This window comes from Myodes glareolus, chromosome X (genome assembly GCF_982192425.1).
Source record: "Myodes glareolus chromosome X, mMyoGla1.1, whole genome shotgun sequence".
Taxonomy (NCBI): Eukaryota; Metazoa; Chordata; class Mammalia; order Rodentia; family Cricetidae; genus Myodes; species Myodes glareolus.
In genome coordinates, this window is record NC_142053.1 from 144077406 (window position 1) to 144096148 (window position 18743).

Below are 18743 nucleotides of genomic sequence, written 5' to 3' on the forward strand. Positions count from 1 at the left end.
TTCTAAAATAGTGTTATCTCAAGTGTCTGTTTTTAATTCTTATAAAAAGCATTCCTTTTGTTTTCTGAACTCCATATTACTCAGCACTGTATATTTTAGCTGTCTCTATTGTCATTAATATACAAAATGTTTTGTCTCTAATTGGTGCCAAAGGCACCATGAGGTGTACATGTTACGTTTTACTTAATGTGTGTGTGCCTGCCAAGAATAGATACTGTTGTTTTTGTGGTTGTTGTTGAGACAGGATCTCATACTATAATCCATGCTGTCCTAGAACCCACCACAGACTGATTGACCTGAGACTTGTGGTGATCTTCTTCCCTCAGTCTCCTGATGATCTGTTCTTAATAAATCCTTACTTTCTTGCTTCTTCTTTTTGGGGACAAGGTCTCACTATGAAGCTCTTACTGTCCTGGAATTTGTTATGTAGACCCAGCTGGACTTGAACTCATAAAAATCTACCTCCTAAGTGCTTAGAGGCATGTACTTCCATGACCAGATCTTGCCATATTTGTGATTTCACAATCTTTTCTTTTCCTATCCCAGATAGTCTTAACCTTTTGCATTCACATCTTTAGCTCATTTAGAATCCAGTTTTGAAAAAACTAATCAAAGGGCTGAGTGGTAGAGCCTGTGCTTAGTATGTGTGAGAGACCCTGGGTTCCATCCCCCAACATTCCAAACTTTAAAAAAATCATCTCAAACACAGGACTTTTAATTGAGATTGCATCAAATTTCTGTATTGGGAGTTGAACTCGGGTCCTCTGGAAGAACAGTAAATGCTCTTAACTGCTAAGCCATCTTTCCAGCCCCAAGGAAGCATACTTTTAAATGGCATAAAAATTTACCTGTTTGCTTAAGTAGTAACTTACTCTGTTAAAGTGCAATCACTAGGAAAGTGGAGAGGTGGTTTAGCTTTTAAGAGCACTTGCCATTCTTTGAGAGGTAAGAGTTCAGTTCCCAGCATCCATGTCCAATAAGTGCTCTTTACCTCCGAGCCATCTCTTCAACCCCAATTTATTTTATTTTATTTTATTTATATGTGTATGTGTGTGTGTGTTAGTGTATATGTATGTGCCCATGTCAATGTGTGTGTATACATGTGTAGGGCTGTGCACATGCATGTATGTGGACATACTGTGTAGGTCAGATGGCAGCTCTGAGTACCACACTTGAGTACCTTTTGTTTGAGGCAGGTCTCTCATTGTTCTGGAACTTCACCAAGTAGGCTAGGCTACCTAGCCATTGAGCTCCAGATCCACCTATCTCCTCTCAGCTTTGACATCACTGGATTACAAGCACATGCTACTACACTTGGCTTTTTATCTGAGTTCTGGGGATCTGAACTTAGGTCCTTATGCTTTAGAAACAAGGGTTCTACTGACAGAGCCATCTCTCCAACCATACACACATGGAATTTTTTCCCAAGACAGGGTTTCTCTGTGTAATAGCCTTAGTTGTCTTGAAATTCATTTTGTAGACCAGGCTGGCCTAAAACTCACAGAAATCTGTTCGTCTTTGCTTCCAGAGTGCTGGGATTAAAGGTGTGTGTCACCACGCCTGGCTCACATATGAGATTTTTATAATTAAGAATATTCAACCCAGGGGCTGGAGAACCCAGGGGCTCAGTGGTTAAGAATACTGGCTCATCTTCCAGAGGACCCAGGTTCAATTCCCAGCAACCACATGACAACTCACAATTGTCTGTAACTCAAGTTCTAGTGGATCTTACTCCCTCACAAAAACATGCAGGTCAAACACTAATGCATATTAAAATTTAAAAAAAGAATATTCAGCACAGTGGTAATGGCATACACTTTTAATCCCAGAATTTGGGAGGTAGAAGCAGGCAGATCTCTAAGTTTGAGGCCAGCCTGGTCTACATAGTGAATGCCAAGACAGCCAGAGCTACACAGAGAATCCCTGTCTCAAAAACCAAACAAAAAAGTGTGTGTGTGTGTATGTATTTATTTGTTTGCTTATTACTCGCTCATTTATTCATTCATTCAGGGTCAATTTAGGTGTGATAGCACACAGCCTATAATACTAGCCCTCAGGAGATGGAAGCAGGATGATTAGGAGTTCAAGTTACTACGTAGTGAGTTCCATGCCTGCTGGAGACACCGCCTCCTATAAAACACCAAAAAACAACAGAATATTGAGGGCTGACTGCGGGTCTAACTCAGGTAGAATGTATGCTTAGCATGTGCGACACCTTTGGTTCCATCACCAGTGCAAGTGGAGGGATAGAAGTGGGGAAGAAGAGGGAAGAGAGATGAGTACTAGGTGTCAGGTGCAGTAGATCACTGTCCCTAGTCTTTGGAACATGCCCAAAATGTTTCTCTCTCTCTCTTTTTTATTTGGGTGTTTTGTTTTTGAGGGTTTCTCTGTGCAGCCTGTATACCAGGCTGGCCTTGAATTCACAGAAATTTGCCGGCCTTTGCCTCCTGAGTCCTGGAATTAAAGGTGTGTGCTTCATTTGGTTTTGTTTTGTTTTGTTTTGTTTTGTTTTTTCGAGACAGGGTGTCTCTAGCAATGGAGTCTGTCCTAGAACTAGCTCTTGTAGACCGGGCTGGCCTTGAACTCACAGAGATCTGCCTGCCTCTGCCTCTGCCTCCCAAGTGCTAGGATTAAAGGCATGCATCACCACCACTTAGCTCTTTTTTTTTGAGACAGGGTCTTAACTATTTATTGTAGGCCTTGGCTGGCCTGGAACACATAGAGATTGGCTTGCCTATGTTTCTCAAGTGCTGGGATTAAAGGCATGTGTCCAGTGCCCAGTCAAAATTTCTCTAATAAAGTAGGGTGTGTGTGTTGGAATTTTTTTACATATAACTTTTAATAAGCCAGGAAAATTCTCTGAGCTTGATGTGGTGATGAATTTTTTTAAGCCTACTCTCTGGAAACTGAGGCAAGAGGATCCTGAGTTTGAGACTAGTTTGGGCCATATCATGAGACCTGTCCCAAGAAAACCAACTAAGCAGGATTGTGCAGTACAATGAGCTAATATGTCTTCATAATATATTTCAGTTGTACTCTCTCCGCTTGTCTCCCTCCTATTCCTATGAGTCCCTGCCTTTTCCCAACAATTTTCTCTTCTATTTTCACATATATTTAAAAAATAGTATATTTATTTTAAAATAGTATATTTATTTATTTGAAGGAGGGGCATGTGTGTGTGTGTGTGTGTGTAGGTCACAGGACAACTTGTGAGACTCAGTTCTTTCCTTGGCAGTAAGTGCCTTTACTCACTGATTCTTGTGCCCTCCTCTGCAGTACTTTTCATCAGTGCTATTATTCACAGTAACATTACCACTGGGAAAAAATGTTTTTCACTCCATCAACTATTAACTGTCTATAAACCTTCATGGTGGTATGGGGACCTATGAGCACCTTGTACTTCTGTGACAGAGTATGATGGGCCCAATCATAAGATCTGTAATGAGATCTTACAACCATCTGTAATGAGATTACAACCATCTGTAATGAGATCTGGCGCCCTCTTCTGGCATGCAAGCATACATGGAAGGAATGTTGTGTACAGAATAAGTAAATAAATCTTTAAAAAAACATTATTTTTAAAAAAAGATCTTGTTTAGGTGACCACAGCTGCAATGAGTTCAAAAATGCAAGTGCCATGTCATAGCCAGCCTTTCCCTACCTTCCTCTAGGTTTTTGGTTTTGTGTTTTTTGTTTGTTTGTTTTTTTCAGGCAGGGTCAGTCTCTGTCTGTCTGTCTGTCTGTCTCTCTCTCTCTCTCTCTCTCTCAACTCTGGCTGTCCTGAAAGTCAAAGAGATCTACCCACTCCCCTGCCTCCCAAGTGCTGGGATTAAAGGTGTAAAGCACCACATTCAGCTTCCTTTTTTGATAGAATCTTGCTATGTATTCCAGGATAGTGTCAATCTCATAACCCTCTGCCTCAGCTTCTCCAGAGCACACCTCTCCAGAGGTAGAGCATACCTCTCATTCTAGTATTTTGCAAACTGAGGCAAGGGATCAAAAGTTCAAGTCTATCCTGGCTATGTGAGACCCTGCCTCAGAAATTTTTTAAAAATATTTTTATGGTTTATTTAACTTTTATTTTATGTGCATTGGTGTGAAGGTGTCAGATCCCTTCCAACTGGATCTTCAGACAGCTGTGAGCTGCCATGTGGGTGCTGGAAATTGAACCCAGGTCCTCTGGAAGAGCAGTCAGTGCTCTTAATTACTGAGCCATCTCTCCAGCCCCCCCCTTTTAATTTTTTTAGAAATTTTTAAAAAATGAACAAAAATGCTGTTTGACCCGCTGATTGTAACTTGTTGATTCCTAGACCAGATAACTATTAGTATTTATCAACTAGATACTGTTTATTGATAGATACTATTATTTATTGACTAGTGAATTGCCTTGTTAATTTGAAACATAACCTTTTATACTAAATCTCTTTCCCTCCCTGAGTGTGTGTGCACGTGTGTGGTTTTATCAAACATTAAACTTTCTAAAATCTTGTGTAATAAAAATGTTCTGGGTTGATGGCTTCTTGGGAAGGGAGGGCCAATTTTCTATTGGGAAGGGTGGCCTCTGATAGGTTGATCACTCTCCAGTAGAGGGCCCCACACCTATTAAGTATATAGCCAGTACAAATTGAAATCAGTGGACTATTGAAAAAAAGAGACATTGGGAGGGGTTGGGTGGATCTGGGAGGAGTTAGGGAGAAGTGGGGGATGGGTGTGATCAAAATATGTTGTGTGTATTATGAAATTATTGAAAAAACAAAAATATTGAGAAAAGACTGTCACAGATCTAAATATTCCAAGGCTAGGCATGATGGCATATGCCTTTAATTCGGCACTCAGGAGGTAGAGGCATGTGAATCTCTGACTTTGAGGCCAGCCTGGTCTGCATAGTGAATGCCAAGTCAGTCTGGACTGCATAGTAAGACCTTGTCTCAAAACGAGGAAAGGGAGGGAGGGAGTGAAGAAACATTCCAAATAAGATAAATTCTAAATAAGATAGGTACATAGATATTTATTCTCGCACAAAAACAGCTTAATTCCTCTCTTGAGTGTGGACTAATCTTAATGACTTTCATCTAAATTAAACCGTAGAGTACAGAAAAAGGAAAAATAGGAATATTTTTTGAGACAGGGTCTCTAGCTTCAAACTCCCTATGTAGCCAAGGATCATCTTCAACTTCTGGTCCTCTGTCTCCCAAGTGCTGAATTTATAGGCATGTACTACCATGCCTGGTTTTTGTGCAGGGATCAAACTGAGGTTTTCATATATGCTACACAAGTACTCTACCAACTGAGCTACATTCCCTAGTCCCTAAAATTTTTTGTAGGTTGAGAAAAACGATAAATACCACTTGAATGATCAAGGTCAACATCGCCAGAGATAAGTCATGCTGCTGCTGCTGCTGCTGCTTGGTAGTATATAATCAGAAGGGGCTCTCACTTTTGTTGTTTCTCAACAAAACAAAATCCCATAACCTCAAGTCTAATTCAGAAATCACTTCAAACAAAATCATTACTATCCTTAAAAAGAAAAAAAAATGCCAGGCAGTGGTGATGCATGTCTTTAATCTCAGAACTCTGGAGGCAGAGGCAGGTTGATTTCTGAGTTTGAAGCCAGGCTCTCTGGTCTACGGATTGAGTTCCAGGACAGCCAAGGCTACACAGAGAAACCCTATCTTAAAACCAAACCAAAGAAAAAGTAAATAACTATACAAGTGGACTAGAGAGATGGCTCAGTGGTTAAGAACACTGACTGCTCTTCCATAGGTTCCGAGTTCAATTCCCAGAAACCACATGATAACTCACCACCCCCTGTAATGAGATCTGGTGCCCTTTCTTGGCCTGCAGGCATGCATGCAGACAGAACGCTGTATACATAATAAATAAATAATTTAAAAAATAACTATACAAGAAAATCTTCACATATGTGAAGAATAGTCATAAGATCTTACACATACGTGGATAATTATTTATTTGTTTATAAGATTTATTATTTTCATTTATATATATGTGTGTTTGCATGTGTGTTTGTGCACATGCATTCAGATCCAAAAGAGCTTAAGTTATAGACTATTGTGAACTATTGTGTGGGTGCTTGGAATCAAACCAGGGTGTTTTGTATTGTGCATATCAATTTTATAGCCAGAATCTCTATAAAATTTATTATTTATGTGAGTCTGTGAGTGTATGTTTACATGTTCTCAGGAGGCAGAAGTAGGTATCAGATTCTCTGGAGCTAGAGTTACTTCTGGGTGTGAGCTGCCCAACATGGCTGCAGGGAACCAAACTTCCTTAAATCTCTGAGCTGTTTCTCTGGCCCTTGATTTTCATTGTCATCGTTATCACTGTTATTATTTTGGGGATACTGGAATTAGAGTCATGAATATGTTGTCCTTGAACTGTACCTGCAGCTCCTGGTTTATTATTTGTGATCTTTCTTTTGATTGATTTAGGCTTTGCAGGGTTATTCTAAAATTAGATAAAAATAATGATGATTATTTTACTTTTACAGTTCTTTTTTTTAATTATTTATTTTTATCTTATGTGCATGGGTATCAGGTCCCCTAGAACTGGAGTTACAGACAGTTGTTGACTTGTTGACTGCCATGTGGGTGCTGGAAATTGAATCCAGGTCCTCTGGAAGAGCCATCAGTGCTTTTAACCACTGAGTCAACCCTCCAGGCCCCCCTCTATAGTTCTTAATGCCTTTTCTTCCTTCCCTTATTTAATTGCTTTAGCTAGTGTCATTAAAATAATGTAGTTTGAGTGGTGTCAATAATGGACATTCTACTGTTATTACTGCTCATAAGTAGAATCTTGTTGCATTCTTCTGTGAGGTCTGATTCATCTTGCTTAACAATGTTCTTTTTTACATCTTTATTTTTTTTTCTTCAATGCTGGATAATAAACACGGGGTCTGACACTGAGAGAAACACCCATAGCAGTATATTTTCTTTTTAAATGAACATGTATTGGTTCTTTTCAAAATACTTTTTTTTAAAGATAGGATCTTATGTAACCTTAAACTCATTTTGTACCTTGACTAACCTTGAAATCCTGATCTTCCTGCCTCTACCTCTCAAATGCTGTGATTATTGGTATGCCTGCCATAAGATACTTGATTGTTACTACGTACTGAGTCCTATATATTATGTTAAGCTTTGAGGAATAAGGACTAAGCAGGCACGGTCCATCATTTCCTAGAACTCACCATTAAGTAATTTAACTTTTTGTGACATGGGAAATAGAACCCAGGGCCTTCTGCATGCTAGGCCTGTACATCTACATCTACAACACCAATATTTTTAGATGTGGGGGTTGCTATGTTGCCCAGGCTAACTCTGACCTTCTAGGCTCAAGCCTTCTGCCTCAGGATCTTGGGCAACTGGGGCCTATGTCTAGTAATTTTTCCCCCAGAGTCTGAGATGGAAGTCAGCGATTTTCATATATTAGGCAAGCATTCTACTACTGAACTATATCCATAGTCCCTGTAGTACTCTTTTAATTCATCAAAGATTTACAAATTAAATCAACTTTGAGATAATATTTTACAGTTAACTATAATTGGAGAAAATTTTTTGTTTTTAATTATGTGTATGTATCTGTGTGGAGTTATGCACATGTGAATCCAGATGCCATCAGAGGCCGGAAAAGGGCAGTGGACCTGGAGTTATAGGCAGCTGTCAGCTGCCCATTTGGGCGTCAGGAACTCAGACCCTTTACAAAATCCTTGCAGTTGAAGAAATTTTACCTAGAGAGCTGCCAGTTCTAGCAAGATGGCTGTGAAGTGGATAGAGTGGCATACATAGTGCAGGCAGGGATAGGTCTGCATAGACCTTACCCTGTAGGCTTACTGGGATCTTGTTGAAAATGTGGGTGTTTTATCTGTTTAGAGGAAATCACTAAAGTGAATGACGTGGCTGGGGTTGATTAACTTTATCTTAGAGAGTACTCATATTTGGGGTTCTAGGTACAGAGACAGAACTGGGAGAAGCCTAGATAGAGGTGAGGAATCCATTCAGGAAGCTTGTGATACATGTGGACCAGAAATGAGGAAGGGATGGAGATAAGTGGGTTGACTTTAAGAGCATATAGTAGTTAGTCCATGTAGTGGAGTGAGATTTTCAGAGTCTTTTTTTTTTCTGGGGAGTGGGACTGAGGTCCTTGAGAGAGGGTTGTGGGGTAACTCTTACATCTTGAGCCTTTTGGGAAAAATGGTCTAATCCCCATCCTTCTTCTCCTAGAGGTGGTCGTGGTGATAGGACTGGCCGCTATGGAGCCACTGATCGCTCACAGGATGATGGTGGAGAGAACCGCAGCCGGGACCATGATTATAGAGACATGGACTACCGCTCCTACCCCCGAGAGTATGGCAGTCAGGAGGGCAAACATGAGTATGATGACTCATCTGAAGAGCAAAGTGCAGAGGTGAGGGCAAATCCAGGTCTTGGGGAAAATGCTCCTGAAAGGCCTATGTGTCTACCTGCAATACCAGGTGTAGGCCATGTTCTGCTCCTGTGCCTTTGGATTGCTCAGTTGCTTTGTGTCAACTAGGGGAGGGTCTGTCCCTGCCCCTTCTTGGAGGATTCTTCTGAGTTGGGTTTCCCTGGCTTCCACACTGCTTGACTCTGTATTTCTCAAGGTTCCTAGCCATTACTTCTTTCCCTTCTTCCCTATTGTTCAGTTTTGGTCTTTGGCTCACTGCAAGCACTATACTGCCTGCCCCACCAATTTAGGGCACTCAAAAGGGTCTCTGCCATGGGACCCAGCATCTAGGGTTGGGAGGACAACTTGAGAACAGAATATCATCCAAGCCAAACAACTCTGGGAAGCTAACACTGGGTGTTCCTGATCTTGACAAAACCTTTAGATAGAAGGAAAGGAAAGGACCTCTGGGGAAGCCAGTTCTGTTGGTAGTTACCTCTAGCCTAAAGGATGAGGCATGATGCTCACCATGAGAGAGCCCACATCTGAGGGCTAGAAACACCCTTGCCCTAGAGAATTCCAGTCTGAGGGGACAGTCAAAGACCTGGTGTAAGCAGGCAGGCAAGCAGACAGCTCTTTGTCTAGTAGGATGGAAAGGTTACACTTGCAAGCTGAGACCTGAGGAGGAATTGTATTTGAGCTACCCTCTACCCTCTAGGCAGAGGGGCTATTCCCTTGGTATACTTTGTTTGCTTAGCCAGGGCCTATAGGCATCCAGGCTTCTCAATTGCCTGCTCTTGAGCAGTGTCTCTTAATGGGTACAATGGACCCTGGAAAGAGACCATTGACAAGTATAGAATACAGCATCCAATTGTCTGGGCCTGTCCTCTGCAGGTGGGAGGATGTAGGCTTAGGCCTGATCTGCTTAGTGTTGAAATTAGTAGATCAGACAACAGCTAAGAATTAGCAGCTATACTCTCTTGTGAAAGAACTGATAATGAACAAAGACTTTGTCAGGGCTGAGGAACAAGGATCAAGGGGGAGCATAGTAGCCCACCAACTCCTGCTGGCTGCCTTTGACTCATATCTGAAACTGTTTCTAAAACTGCTGATTTGGTTCCAGGACCCAGTCCTAAGCAGGTGGTTTTTCAGTGGCACAGTAAATAATTGTACACATACTAGCTGAGCTGGCAAAGGAAGAAAAGGGAAGAAATTGAAGGCAAAGTCTAAAACCTGGGCTAGTTTATCCCAAGGAGGTTTAAGCTGTGGGTTTTTTTTTCTTTTTTTTTTGTCTACCTGCCTTTGGGAGTTCCTCCTCCACACCAATACTGCCATTCTTTGAAGGCAGCTCCCAGAAGTATCCTGAGGAACATTTGCAGCCTTAAAAAGACTACAATCCAAGGCCTACCCACTCTGCCTGCCTGAGCCTTTAACCGGAGCCCGCCTGCCCACCCCTGGCTTTCAGAGCCCGCCTGTCTCAGAGCCATCCGCCAGCCACTAGGCCCACTCAGGCTGACTGCCCGTCTGGTGTCTCTCATCTTATTCTGTCGGCCAGGATTGCTCCGAGACTCAGCGTAGGTGGCGGAGGCGGCACAGGCACAGTCCCACTGGCCCGCCAGGCTTCCCCAGAGACGGCGACTATCGGGACCAGGACTATCGGACCGAGCAAGGGGAGGAGGAGGAGGAGGATGAGGAGGAGGAGGAGGAGGATGAGGAGGAGGAGGAGAAGGCCAGTAACATCGTCATGCTGAGGATGCTGCCACAGGCAGCCACTGAGGATGACGTACGTGCCCCCCCAATGGCCCTGGGCAGGTGGCAGAGCAGGAGGCCAGGCTGGGTCTTCTCCAGGGCCCTCAGCTATTCTATATCCATCCTTTGTGACCAACCACAACACCTTCCCTCTCTTCTCCCCCACCAGCTCCTGTCCCCCAGCACTATCCATCCTCCAGGATGGGCCCCATCAGTTCCTGGTCTGGAAGGGAGAAGGCAGCAGACAGGCTGGCTTAGCCCAAGGGCAGTAGCGTGGGTGTCCAGTGCTGGTGGGTATGAGAGAAGAGCATCCCTCCTGCACATTCCATTGGCTTTCATCCTTTTCGTATATGTGGATGGAGGGCCAGACCCAGTGTTGGATATTCTTGGTGGCAGAGACACACGAGAGTAAGATGTTAGGGTCCACAAGGCTTTTCTGAAATTCCATATTCCTCTGTTTTTGTCAGCAGTGACAGCCTGGCCACAGCTACCTATAGGTGGCTCTTAATAGCTTCTTGACCCTGTTTGCCTTTGTGACATTTTCTGCCTTCCATCTTACTCTCTTCACTCATTTCCTTCTCATATAGATGTCTTATGGCAAGCCACATTTGAAATCCAAGAGTATTACTAAAGTAGAGTTTTGATTAGTCTCCCTGATCCTTGTATCCCTCACTGCCCTCAGTCCCAGTCAGTTCTCTGAGCAGTGCTTCCCTGAATGCCTGCCAGCTGCCCTTTTTGTGACAGTAGTAATCCCCACTAAGAAGTCCTTCTAGGATCAGGCTGATTGCTGACATTTTTACCTGAGGTTTTATTGTAGGGTGGGCCATGTGCCAGGCTGATGGAATCCTCACAGAGGCTCTTTCTGGAAGGTACGAATTGTAGTCAGTCCCACATAGCCCCAGTCAGTAAAGTGACTTCTTTATGTTCCAACAAGTGGCAAAGTAGAGTTGGGGTCTAAACCTGAATTGCTGGACTCCAGAGCCCATGTTCTTGTTATTTCCCAAACTTTCCTTGATTGGAGTCTTGATTACTTTTCATCTTCCTGCATACTGGTGTTCATAAGACTTTATTTCTTGTCTGTTACCCTGATGGGGAACAGATGCCCAAAAGCACAGATTGTTCTCCCCAAAAAGTATCTGGCATAAATTCCCCATCCACCAAAGGAGGTACTGCCAGCTTAGAGACTGTCTCACCTGGGGTCCTCAGTTGCCTCTGTAGTGTCCCTCAGGCTCATTTCACTCAGAAAGCTTTCCAGATCAACCATCATGCCTTTTTGTCTTAAAGTTTCTCTTCCTCACACGGCTGAAATGACTCAGGCTCCTATCCTTCTCTGTGTCATAGGTAGGAGAGGGAGTAATTCCTTTATGATGGATAAGAATTGCATTCCACCTTCTATGCTTCTTGGCTACTACTAAGCCTCTTGTCAGATCACCCTGCCCAACATTCCTGACTTGCTGCCTCACTTGCTCTCCTGTTGTCTTTGTGCCCCTGGGGATCATCTTGCTGCCATCCTTTACCCTGTACTGTGTTTCTGTCTGTGTTTGACTCACTTACTGCAAGTCCGGGACTGGAAGCAAGACTGAGTACCAGTGTGGGTTGCAGTTGTTATTGGGGAAAGCTTTGAAAGAGGCATAGGGTGTGTGTGTGTGTGTGTGTGTGTGTGTGTGTGTGTGTGTGTGTGTGTCATATACTTAGCTGCTTTCTTTACTAAATCCATTCCACTTCTTTATTTCCTGAACAGATCCGTGGCCAACTGCAGTCCCATGGTGTCCAAGCACGGGAGGTTCGGCTGATGCGAAACAAATCCTCAGGTGAATTTTCGTTCCCAGTGCCCTCCCCTTCTGCTGGCCAACCTCAGCCTCCAAAACTCCCTTCTGCCTCTGCCTTTCCCTCCCTCTTCCCCTCCCTATGCCCCTTCCTGCCACAGCTGGGAATGGGCAGCTTGGGGAGGGTGTCCTCTCTTTTTCTCTCCCACCCCCACTCTCACAGCTCCAGCCAACAGCCTCTACAGGGGGGCTTGTCCTGAAAGGGATGCAGCTCTGGGTTGAGCTGACTATTCCCAGGGGCAAGGCCAGGGCCAGGCTCTGGAAAACCTCTTGGGGACTCTGAGTATCTGAAGTGGTGACCCTTCCTAATACATATACTTCCTTTTCCTTCCTCTGCCCCTTGGTCTCCTTCACATCACTTTGACAACAGCCTCTAACCAAAAGTAGGTCTCACATGGACCCACCAGTATGCCCCAAGAGGGGAGGTGGGGGATGGCTCGTGTATCCTAAGGAGCAGCCAGAACTTTCTGGCCTCGCCTGTTCCCTCCCTCCCTCTCTCCCTCTCTCCCTCTTGCAGGCTGCTTGGAGCTGGCCTGAGGTTTTAGCAGGGTGGGTAGAGTTGTCTCTGCAGGACCATTTCCCAGGCTCCCCAAGGCAGGCACAGTGGGGCCTCACTCTGCCTGGGCATCTCTTTCCATCTCAATTTCTCTCCTTATATCTCCTCCCTCCATCCTCCTTTGCTTACCCCCTATACAATTCTACCCACCCATGCATCCTGATGGTGATTCTTTTGGAGATGAAGCATGCCCTCCAGACCCACCACATTCAAGCCTCCTTCCATTGCTACCTCTAAAGGAGTTACTTTCCCAGAATCGTAAGCCCCAAGGCCCTGGCCAGGCCTGGAGTCTGTCTCAGTGACATGTAGGTCTTGGCTCTGCTTTACTCTAGCTATACCAATCACTGACAGAATCTGTGTTTCTTTCCCCAAGGAGGCATTCCAGGTATGGCCTCTCAGTGGCTTTGGACATTTCTCCTAGGCACTTGTTCTTACCTGTAACGTCCTCTTGGCCAGCTCCAGCCACCATCTGCCTATTTGGGAGAATCTTGACTATCAGTAGTTATAGTCTTCCCCACTGTGGCCCTGAAGTGGCTCCCTAGTGATTATCCTCCCCTTTGCCTACACCAAGATTAAGCTGAGATTGTGTCCCTAACAACCCCCTGGTTTCCTATGTGCTGGCCGAAACACTACCCCCACCCCCAATAGCCTCACAGACCAACTTAGCCTGGCTTCTCTTTTGCTCTTTTGATTAAACACCTGTTCCAGTAATCCTCCTGGCCTTGCTCTAGGCTTGCCCATGAGTTATTTGCTTTGGCCTATATGGAGTCAAAGCAGTCTTCTCTTCTACAGACACATCTCTCCTTGTATCCCTTCCCTCTCAGTTCTCCATCTGTCACCCCAGGCTGGCTAGGCAAGTCTGCCTAAGCCCCCCTCACCCCAAATCTTACTGTACAGTTGGGATATACATTTCCTATCCTGATCTGACTCTCCTATTCTTATTTTCTTTCCTTCCCTTTTCCCTCTTTCCTGCCCTTCCCAACCATCTACCTTGACTCCTATCTTCCCTGTTCTCTTTCTCTCTGATCACTTTTCTCTTCCTTTCTCCTCTTCCCCTTTCCCTCTCTGCCCCTGGTCCTCTCCCCTCGGGTTCTGCCCCTGGGAACGCCGTGTGTCCAAAGCTGTTGACTAACCCACTGCGTCTGTATCTGAATGCTGTCTCCAGGTCAGAGCCGGGGCTTCGCCTTCGTCGAGTTTAGTCACTTGCAGGACGCTACACGATGGATGGAAGCCAATCAGGTTGCTTTGCCGCACTTGAACCCCCCCCCAACAAATACTACTTTATAATCGAGCGCTCCCCATCGCCTGAATCTTATGGACACAGTTCCCTGCCCTGTGTCCCTGTGTCCCATACCCCTACCCCCTTTCTCTCCCCTCCTGACCACCACTATTTCCTCTTCCCATCTCTCACTACCCACTGGGCTTCCCATCTGGGGCCCACTCTCAACACTGTCCCTTGACCCCTTCCTACTGCCAGGTACTAGCTCTCCCTCACCTCTCCTGGCTGAGCTCTCAAAGAAAGAGCTGCCAGGGTAGGTTCCTTCCCCTAGCTTCCCACACCCCAGCAGGAACCTTCTGCTCCTGAGTCAGCAGAGCCAGAACTTGGTTGTGCTCTCAGGATCACTGAAATCCTGCCACTGGGGAACATAGATGTTGGCACACAAACTAGCAAGACTTGTTTTGCTAGCTCTCTCCTGCATGTGAATTTGGCCCTCTGAGTTCCATGCAGAGGGACAACACTGCTTTTTGGTTGAAAGTTCCAGTCAAGTGTGATAGTTTTATTGACACCCTGGGCTCAATTCATTGGTCCATCCCATTCACAGCACCCTCCCCACTCACAGGAGGCCCCACCTCTACCTTCTCAATAAGGAACTGTGCTCTGTCAGCAACGGAGGGAGCTGGCTCCCCTAGCCTGGCACTAGATCCCAACTCAACTGCGTTGGGACCTTCCAAGACTCAAGGGTCTAACCTGGCTACCCAGCCCTATCCTATCACTGGTGTAGAGAGCACTAGAGAGAAGTGTCAGGGGAGGAACGGGCAGCTGTGGTGAAGTGGAGGGTCCTGGCAGAGGCAACCCTGTGGCCGGCTCTGTGGGTCGGGTCAATAGGCTAGTGCGGTGGGCCCAGGACCCGCTCAACCTTGAGAAAGTGGCCTCATGGCGGGAAACCTCCGTCTGTTAAATTGGCTTTCTTTTTCCCCTTCTCCAGCACTAGCGCTCGTGCGCTCTTTCTCTTTTTCTCTCCCCTCCTCTCTCTTCCCTGCCCATCTCCCCTCATTCCCAGTGTAGCCTGTGTAGTGCTGGCCCTGGTTGTGGCCTGTCACTGTCAGGACCAAGCTGGGGGAACACTCCCAACTCGGCAGTCGTTGGTCAACCGAGCACTATGTGCCTGATGGTGTGTGTGGGTGTGTGTGGGTGTATATGGGCATAAACAGTAAGCAGCTGTACCCTGAGAGCTGTGGTGCTTTCCTTCCCTCCCTCCTCTGTTCCTTCTTCCCTCCATCAGTTCTCCAAACTCCCTTCATTCCCTGTCCCTCATCCATCCAGCTGAAGGGCTCGCTCACTCTCTTCTCCTTTGCTGAAACGGTGTGTGGGGCACTGCTACCTAGGCCTCACTGTACTCTGCTTTTTCCCACAGCATTCCCTCAACATCCTGGGCCAGAAAGTATCCATGCATTACAGCGACCCCAAGCCCAAGATCAATGAGGACTGGCTGTGTAATAAGGTACAGGGATGGGTGGCCAGCTGGTGCTGTGGGGAAAAACTGCCCCAGCAGGAGCAGCAGCAGCTCACTCACTCAGAGCCTGTGAGAGGAAATGTGAGCTTGGGAACAGGCTGTCCAGCCCCAGTCAGCAAGGCTCTACCCTCATCAAACATAGCCTGGCCTACAGGCCCAGTAGACTTAAAAGAAATAATAGCATAAGTGACTAACCAGTGACTACATAAGCCTACTACGGTGTGTAAAACACCTTCAGAGACAGGCTGCTTACAGACTGTCTCAAGTCTGCCTTGATAGTACATCACTTTTTTTCAGCTTTAAGAGGTGAGAATGAGCACTAATTAAGTTGTTGAGAGAATGAAACTGTTGATAGAGAGCAACATAGAAAAAGACTTCTGGCCTACATTCAACTCTTAAGTAGCTATTGTTACCTTTGAAAAGAAGCATAGAGTGTTCTGAGGGTAACTCAACCTTGAAGGTCCACCCTGTAAGTTGTGTGAGTGTAAGAGGAAGCTGAGGCTCAGAAAGGTGCAACCATGCATGAGCCTTTAGCTTATGGGGCCACTTCCTGTTCCCTAAGTGGCTTTAGGTCTGCCCTGAGGCCAGCGTTGTGATTCTACAGCCTCATCTGCCAGGGCTGTCTTGTAGTCCCGAAATCTAATAGGAAGGCTGAGAGAGAAAGCTAGTGGAAGACCCTGTCATCTCCCTGAGAAGCAGTCTGTTTAGTGGGAGAGTGGTACCTGTCATCTTTATATAGGGGAGATGTCCAACCTCTCTAGAAAGAGAGGAAGAACAAAGTGATAAGTGGTGCTTATCTTCTTTTCATATTTTCCTTGAAACCAGTGGGTTTTTTTTGTCTTGTTCTTCTCCTTTGTGTCCTACATGCCTTTTGGTTACCAGGCCCTCTCATTTCTATCTCAGAATAGCCACTTTCCTTTCTTTGCCATTCCCATATTCATGCCAATTCCTACACCCTCCCTTCCAGTTCCCACAGAACGCTCCTTGTTACATTAGTCTCATCCTTTTCTCCACCCTTACTTGTAATGTTGCAGTTGAAACCCAGCTCTGACCATGCCCTCCCTTCTCTGCTAAAACTCTAATAACATATAGTTTTAGCATGAGGTCCTCCTTTAACTGTCATCATCTTCCCTTGCCAGCCTTGACTTTTGTCTCTTTACATGCTCCCTTTCACTAATTGTACAAAGTCTCTTAGCCCCTCCACTAAAGATCCCTTCCCAGCAAAATCTCTGGGCTTCCCAGATGTAACTTTCCTGCTTCTGTGTAGCACAGCCCAGTGAACTGTGTCCCTCTCAACCCATTCTCTGCCCCTAACCTGAGTCAGCACAGTCTAAGCAGCCTCTCCTGATCACATGGTGTAGGGCTTGACACAGGCGTGCTGCTTAATACCTGACTGGAAAAGGGATAGAATGTGTTGGAAGCTGGACAAGGTCTTTGGTAGCTGGACTATCCAAGGGGGAAAAAATAAAAACTAGTTATATTAAACCTATTTCTAGCAAGAAGGAATGGGAAGGATCTTACCAAAGGCTTCCAGTAGGAAACAATGAAAATTTCTGTTAGATAAGCAAGTCTCAGGAAAAGGGATCATGGGAACAATCCTGAGAGCTGATAGTCTCTCAACAAGATGGGGAAAGAAGCAACTGCTGTAACAGCGAGAGTTGCTGATTGCTGAAGTTAAGAGGGCTGGTGCTGGAACCAGTTGTCAGAGAAGATTCCCAGGATTGAAGTTCCAGAAGACTCTTGCCACCCCTGACCCCAAAAGCTCCTTTCCTGGGGATTATTATGTTGTTCTGTGGGTCCATATTTGGAGAATATCGTGGAAAGCCCTGACCACCTGGCCTGTGCCTCACAGTGTGGTGTCCAGAACTTCAAACGCCGCGAGAAGTGCTTCAAATGTGGTGTGCCCAAATCAGGTGAGCTGTACTAACTGGGACTGGAAATGGGTGAAGGGCCAGTGTGGAGAGGTGGGGAGTATGACCATCCATGGAGCTTCCACCTTTGTCACCAGCCTATCTCCCACCATCCCTGACAGAGGCAGAGCAGAAGCTGCCCCTTGGCACCCGGTTGGATCAGCAGGCACTGCCGCTGGGTGGGCGGGAGCTAAGCCAGGGCCTTCTCCCACTGCCGCAGCCCTACCAGGCCCAGGGAGTACTGACTTCCCAAGCCCTGTCCCAGGGCTCCGAGCCAAGCTCCGAGAATGCCAATGACAGTGAGTCAGTTGTTCTTTCCTCCTTCCTCTATGCCCTACGGCATCTGGTTTGGGACCTCTGAAGCCAGAGATATGGTAATGAACAAAACTTGGTTCTTATGAGGTGGGGGGGGGGGAATGTTTCTACCTGGTATGGGGAAAAACATGTGATATAGAGAGAGCAAGGGAAGGACTGTCCACAAGCTAATTTGGGAGTGTGTGTGAGAGGGTTCCTGGTGGATGAGAGACAGAGCAGGCACTTGGTCTGACAAGCAGAGTTTATTTAAGAGGAAGAGGTAAGAGGAAGCAGAAGGTACTGAGCATAGAGGCAACTTGGGTCCATGAGCAGACCATGAGAGGTGCGTCCTAACACTGGGCCCTTTCCCACAGCCATTATTTTGCGCAACCTGAACCCACACAGCACCATGGACTCCATCCTGGGTGCTCTAGCACCGTATGCAGTGCTGTCGTCCTCCAATGTGCGTGTTATAAAGGACAAGCAGACCCAGCTGAACCGAGGCTTCGCCTTCATCCAGCTCTCCACCATCGTGGTGAGGGCGGCACAGGGGGGGGGCCGGGCATCTATGGTCCCGGCCCCCAGGGTAGGGAGGAGGGTCCTTTACCCCACCGCGGTCCCAATCTAGAAATGGGGCAATGGAGCCGGGGGGCCTCCCCGGGCCTGACCCTTCGGTTTACCCATAGGAGGCAGCCCAGCTGCTGCAGATCCTGCAGGCCCTGCACCCTCCGCTCACCATCGATGGCAAGACCATCAACGTGGAGTTTGCCAAGGGTTCTAAGAGGTCAGAGCCCTACCTAAGCTCCCTTACAGCTTGCTGCCCACCACCACCTTGGGGCTCCCCGTTTCATTTCCAGTTTCTACTATCCTCCCCAGGGATATGGCCTCCAATGAAGGCAGTCGCATCAATGCTGCCTCTGTGGCCAGTACTGCCATTGCTGCTGCCCAGTGGGCAATCTCACAGGTACTTAGCCTCCTCTGCCTCATCACCCTGGCACCTGACTTTCATAACCTTTCTGTCCTCTTTCTGCAAAAGCAAAATTGGCTTTTTATCTAAATGTTCTGCCCTTTTATAACAGGTATTGTAGGCCTTTGACTTTGCTCCTGCTTCTGTAGACAGTAATCCATTCCCACTCCATCCTCCATCCTTCCCAGTCACTTTTTGGACTTTTTTCTTTTTTAAGGTGTTTTTTAACATTATTTTTATGTGTATAGTGTTTTGCCTGTACCTATGTATTGCACCATGTGTGCC

At 46.1% G+C, this 18743-nt stretch overlaps 1 protein-coding gene across 10 annotated transcripts in view; it reads left to right on the plus strand.

Annotated features, from left to right (window-relative positions):
• Positions 1–18743, plus strand: part of Rbm10 (RNA binding motif protein 10) — a 28886-nt gene that overhangs the window by 4539 nt on the left and 5604 nt on the right. For 2 of the 10 annotated variants that reach the window (XM_048461616.3, XM_048461614.3), the window contains exons 3-12: positions 8241–8424; positions 9977–10204; positions 11912–11981; positions 13718–13791; positions 15189–15275; positions 17140–17200; positions 17320–17496; positions 17866–18026; positions 18178–18275; positions 18368–18455. In XM_048461616.3, the coding sequence (XP_048317573.1) occupies positions 8241–8424; positions 9977–10204; positions 11912–11981; positions 13718–13791; positions 15189–15275; positions 17140–17200; positions 17320–17496; positions 17866–18026; positions 18178–18275; positions 18368–18455 (1228 nt within the window). The remainder of the gene's footprint in view (positions 1–8240; positions 8425–9976; positions 10205–11911; positions 11982–13717; positions 13792–15188; positions 15276–17139; positions 17201–17319; positions 17497–17865; positions 18027–18177; positions 18276–18367; positions 18456–18743) is intronic. The other 8 variants (XM_085684724.2, XM_048461612.3, XM_085684725.2 and 5 more) reach the window with 5 other exon arrangements.